The sequence below is a fragment of the Ictalurus furcatus genome, chromosome 5 (assembly GCF_023375685.1).
Source record: "Ictalurus furcatus strain D&B chromosome 5, Billie_1.0, whole genome shotgun sequence".
Lineage (NCBI taxonomy): Eukaryota > Metazoa > Chordata > Actinopteri > Siluriformes > Ictaluridae > Ictalurus > Ictalurus furcatus.
Genome location: NC_071259.1, coordinates 34036874 through 34041873, shown reverse-complemented (window position 1 = coordinate 34041873; position 5000 = coordinate 34036874). Strand labels below are relative to the sequence as shown.

The following is a 5000-nucleotide window of genomic DNA, read 5'->3' as shown; positions in this document are numbered from 1 at the left end:
ATCTCAGACCAGCCTGAGTGTGTTATTACACTGATCTCAGACCAGCCTGAGTGTGTTATTACACTGATCTCAGACCAGCCTGAGCGTGTTTATTATACTGATCTCAGACCGGCCTGAGCGTGTTTATTACACTGATCTCAGACCAGCCTGAGTGTGTTATTACACTGATCTCAGACCAGCCTGAGTGTGTTTATTATACTGTGTTTGAACACTCTGTGAGTCAGTATATACAGTAAGAGACTTTAATCGATGTGTATTATGTCTCTAATGTTCTGATCTCAGATCAGAGCATTGCTGATTCAGTTAGTTTTATTCTTACAGCACTTTTCAGCAGACAGGCCACTGCATGGGGGCGGAGCTTAACCAGATGTCACACCCACATTGTTTTTTAATCATTTATCATATAACACTCTGACATCACACTGTTCACACACACACACACACACATGCACACACAGACACACACACACACACACACACATACACTATCATATGAAAAGGTGTAATGCAGGTGAGCTGTAAAACACTAGTGTGTAATATGAAACGGTATCCATCTGTCTCACTCTCTCAATCTCTCTCTCTCTCAATGTCTCACTCTCTCAATCTCTCTCTCAGTGTCTCACTCTCTCAATCTCTCTCTCAATCTGTCTCACTCTCTCAATCTCTCTCTCTCTCTGTGTCTCACTCTCTCTCTCTCAATCTGTCTCACTCTCTCAATCTCTCTCTCTCAATGTCTCACTCTCTCAATCTGTCTCACTCTCTCAATCTCTCTCTCTCAATGTCTCACTCTCTCAATCTGTCTCACTCTCTCAATCTCTCTCTCAGTGTCTCACTCTCTCAATCTCTCTCTCAATGTCTCACTCTCTCAATCTCTCTCTCGCAGTGTCTCACTCTCTCAATCTCTCTCTGTGTCTCACTCTCTCAATCTCTCCCTCTCAATCTGTCTCACTCTCTCAATCTCTCTCTCAATGTCTCACTCTCTCAATCTCTCTCTCTCTCAATGTCTCACTCTCTCAATCTCTCTCTCAATCTGTCTCACTCTCTCAATCTCTCTCTCTCAATCTGTCTCACTCTTTCAATCTCTCTCTCAATCTCTCTTAACCTGTCTCACTCTCTCAATCTCTCCGTCTCACTCTCTCACTCTCTTAACCTGTCATACTCTCTCAATCTCTCCCTCTCACTCAATCTGTCTCACTCTGTCAATCTCTCTCTCTCAGTCTGTCTCACTCTCTCTCAGTCTGCCTCTCTTAACAATCCAAAATATAGTTTTCAGCTTTAAGAACAAAAGACTGCAAAAAAATCAACAGTTTATTGAGATATGTTTCAGATCCACACTTTCCACAGAGGATTTGTACAGAACCTCAGCCTAACCTCAGCAGAACCTCAGCAGAACCAGCATGTCTATTAGATTAATATTAGACAAAGCTCTGACCTCACACTGCTGATCAAGTCACTGATGAACATGTGATGATTTTTTGTAATGATGTGTGTGAGTGTAAAATCACTTATTGCTGTATCTCTGTGTGTGTGTGTGTGCGTGCATGTGCGTGCGTGTGCGTGCATGTGCGTGTGTGTGTGTGCGCGCGTGTGTGTGCGCGTGTGTGTGCGTGTGTGTGAGGCAGAAAGCTTACTGTGGACATTGCAGTGAAAGGATATGGGGTCTGGGGAGTCAAGGCTACAAGTGTATAAACTGCCGCCTGCTGGTTCATAAACGCTGTTATAAACTCGTCCCTCTGACCTGTCATAGGCATATGGTGAGTAACACACACACACACTATACACATACTATAGACACACACTATACACATACTATACACATACTATAGACACACACTATACACATACACTATACACATACTATAGACACACACACACACTATACACATACTATAGACACACACACACACTATACATACACACTATACACATACTATAGACACACACACACACTATACACATACTATAGACACACACACACACTATACATACACACTATACACATACTATAGACACACACTATACACACACACTATACACACACACTATACACATACTATAGACACACACACACACTATACACATACTATAGACACACACTATACACACACACTATACACATACTATAGACACACACTATACATACACACTATACACATACTATACACACACACTATACACATACTATAGACACACACTATACACACACACTATACACATACTATAGACACACACTATACATACACACTATACACATACTATAGACACACACTATACACACACACACTATACACATACTATAGACACACACTATACACACACACACTATACACATACTATAGACACACACTATACACACACACACTATACACATACTATAGACACACACTATACATACACACTATACACATACTATAGACACACACTATACACACACACTATACACATACTATAGACACACACTATACACACACACTATACACATACTATAGACACACACTATACATACACACTATACACATACTATACACACACACTATACACATACTATAGACACACACTATACACACACACACTATACACATACTATAGACACACACTATACATACACACTATACACATACTATAGACACACACTATACACACACACTATACACATACTATAGACACACACTATACACACACACACTATACACATACTATAGACACACACTATACACACACACACTATACACATACTATAGACACACACTATACATACACACTATACACATACTATAGACACACACTATACACACACACTATACACATACTATAGACACACACTATACACACACACACTATACACATACTATAGACACACACTATACATACACACTATACACATACTATAGACACACACACACACTATACACATACTATAGACACTCACTGTACATACACACTATACACATACTATAGACACACACTATACACACACACTATACACATACTATAGACAGACACTATACACACACACTATACACATACTATAGACACACACTATACATACACACTATACACATACTATAGACACACACTATACACACACACTATACACATACTATAGACACACACTATACACACACACTATACACATACTATAGACACACACTATACATACACACTATACACATACTATAGACACACACTATACACACACACTATACACATACTATAGACACTCACTATACATACACACTATACACATACTATAGACACACACTATACATACACACTATACACATGCTATAGACACACACTATACACACACACTATACACATACTATAGACACACACTATACATACACACTATACACATACTATAGACACACACACACACACTATACATACACACTATACACATACTATAGACACACACTATACACACACACACTATACAAATACTATAGACACAAACTATACATACACACTATACACATACTATAGACACACACACTATACATACACACTATACACATACTATAGACACACACTATACACACACACTATACACATACTATAGACACACACTATACATACACACTATACACATACTATAGACACACACTATACACACACACTATACACGTACTATAGACACACACACACACACTATACACATACTATAGACACACACTATACACACACACTATACACATACTATAGACACACACTATGCATACACACTATACACATACTATAGACAGACACTATACACACACTATACACGTACTATAGACACACACTATACACACACACTATACACATACTATAGACACACACTATACACACACACTATACACATACTATAGACACACACTATACACACACACTATACACATACTATAGACACACACTATACACACACACTATACACATACTATAGACACACACTATACACACACACTATACACATACTATAGACACACACTATGCATACACACTATACACATACTATAGACAGACACTATACACACACTATACACGTACTATAGACACACACACACACACTATACACATACTATAGACACACACACACACACTATACACATACTATAGACAGACACTATACACACACACTATACACATACTATAGACACACACACACACACACACTATACACATACTATAGACACACACTATACACATACTATAGACACACACTATACACACACACTATACACATACTATAGACACACACTATACACACACACTATACACATACTATAGACACACACTATACACACAAACACACACTATATACACACACACACTATACACACACACACTATATACACACACACACACTATACACACACTGTTGGTGCTTTGTTTTGGGTTCTGAAGGTAGGACTGCATGAAAGTGCAATAAAAATCATTCATTTAGTTTGTTTAGATAATTAGAGTTAAAGAATAAAACAGTTTTTTTTTAAACGACTCGGATTTTATTGCTTAAGCTCTCTCTGTCTGTCTCTCTGTCTCTGTCTCACTCTCTGTCTGTCTCTCTGTCTCACTCTCTGTCTGTCTCTCTGTCTCTGTATCTTTCTGTCCCTGTCTCACTCTCTGTAGGATCCAGTCATGCCATCCCAGGAGCCGCTGGTTGATGAGGGAGGTGGAGAAGAGGAAGTGGAGCTTCCCCCAGAGGACACAGAGGACACGGAGGACACAGACAGAAGTAGGTCTCCTCTGTGTGTGTGCGTGTAGTCAGGTGATTCTGACCCAGATTAGAGAGACACAATCACGTCTTCTTCATTCACACTGCAGTCTGTGCTGCCACCTGCTGGACACACGTGCTCACACACACACACACACACACACACACACACACACACATACACACACACACACACACATGCACAATGTTTTAGTATTCTAAACAGAGTTATATGACTCTTTGGAGTTCAGAGCCTGGTGTGAGTTTAATATTGAATCAGAACTGATGAGAGGATCCTGACGAACAT

General features: G+C 39.3%; 1 protein-coding gene across 3 annotated transcripts in view; it reads left to right on the top strand.

Annotated features, from left to right (window-relative positions):
* Positions 1–4771, top strand: part of prkcz (protein kinase C, zeta) — a 36482-nt gene extending 31711 nt beyond the window's left edge. Inside the window, exons 6-7 of one of the 3 annotated variants that reach the window (XM_053625878.1) lie at positions 1623–1754; positions 4609–4771. In XM_053625878.1, coding sequence (XP_053481853.1) covers positions 1623–1754; positions 4609–4743 — 267 coding nt within the window. In that variant the 3' untranslated portion in view covers positions 4744–4771. The remainder of the gene's footprint in view (positions 1–1622; positions 1755–4608) is intronic. The other 2 variants (XM_053625877.1, XM_053625876.1) reach the window with 2 other exon arrangements.
* The last annotated feature ends 229 nt before the right edge of the window (positions 4772–5000 follow it).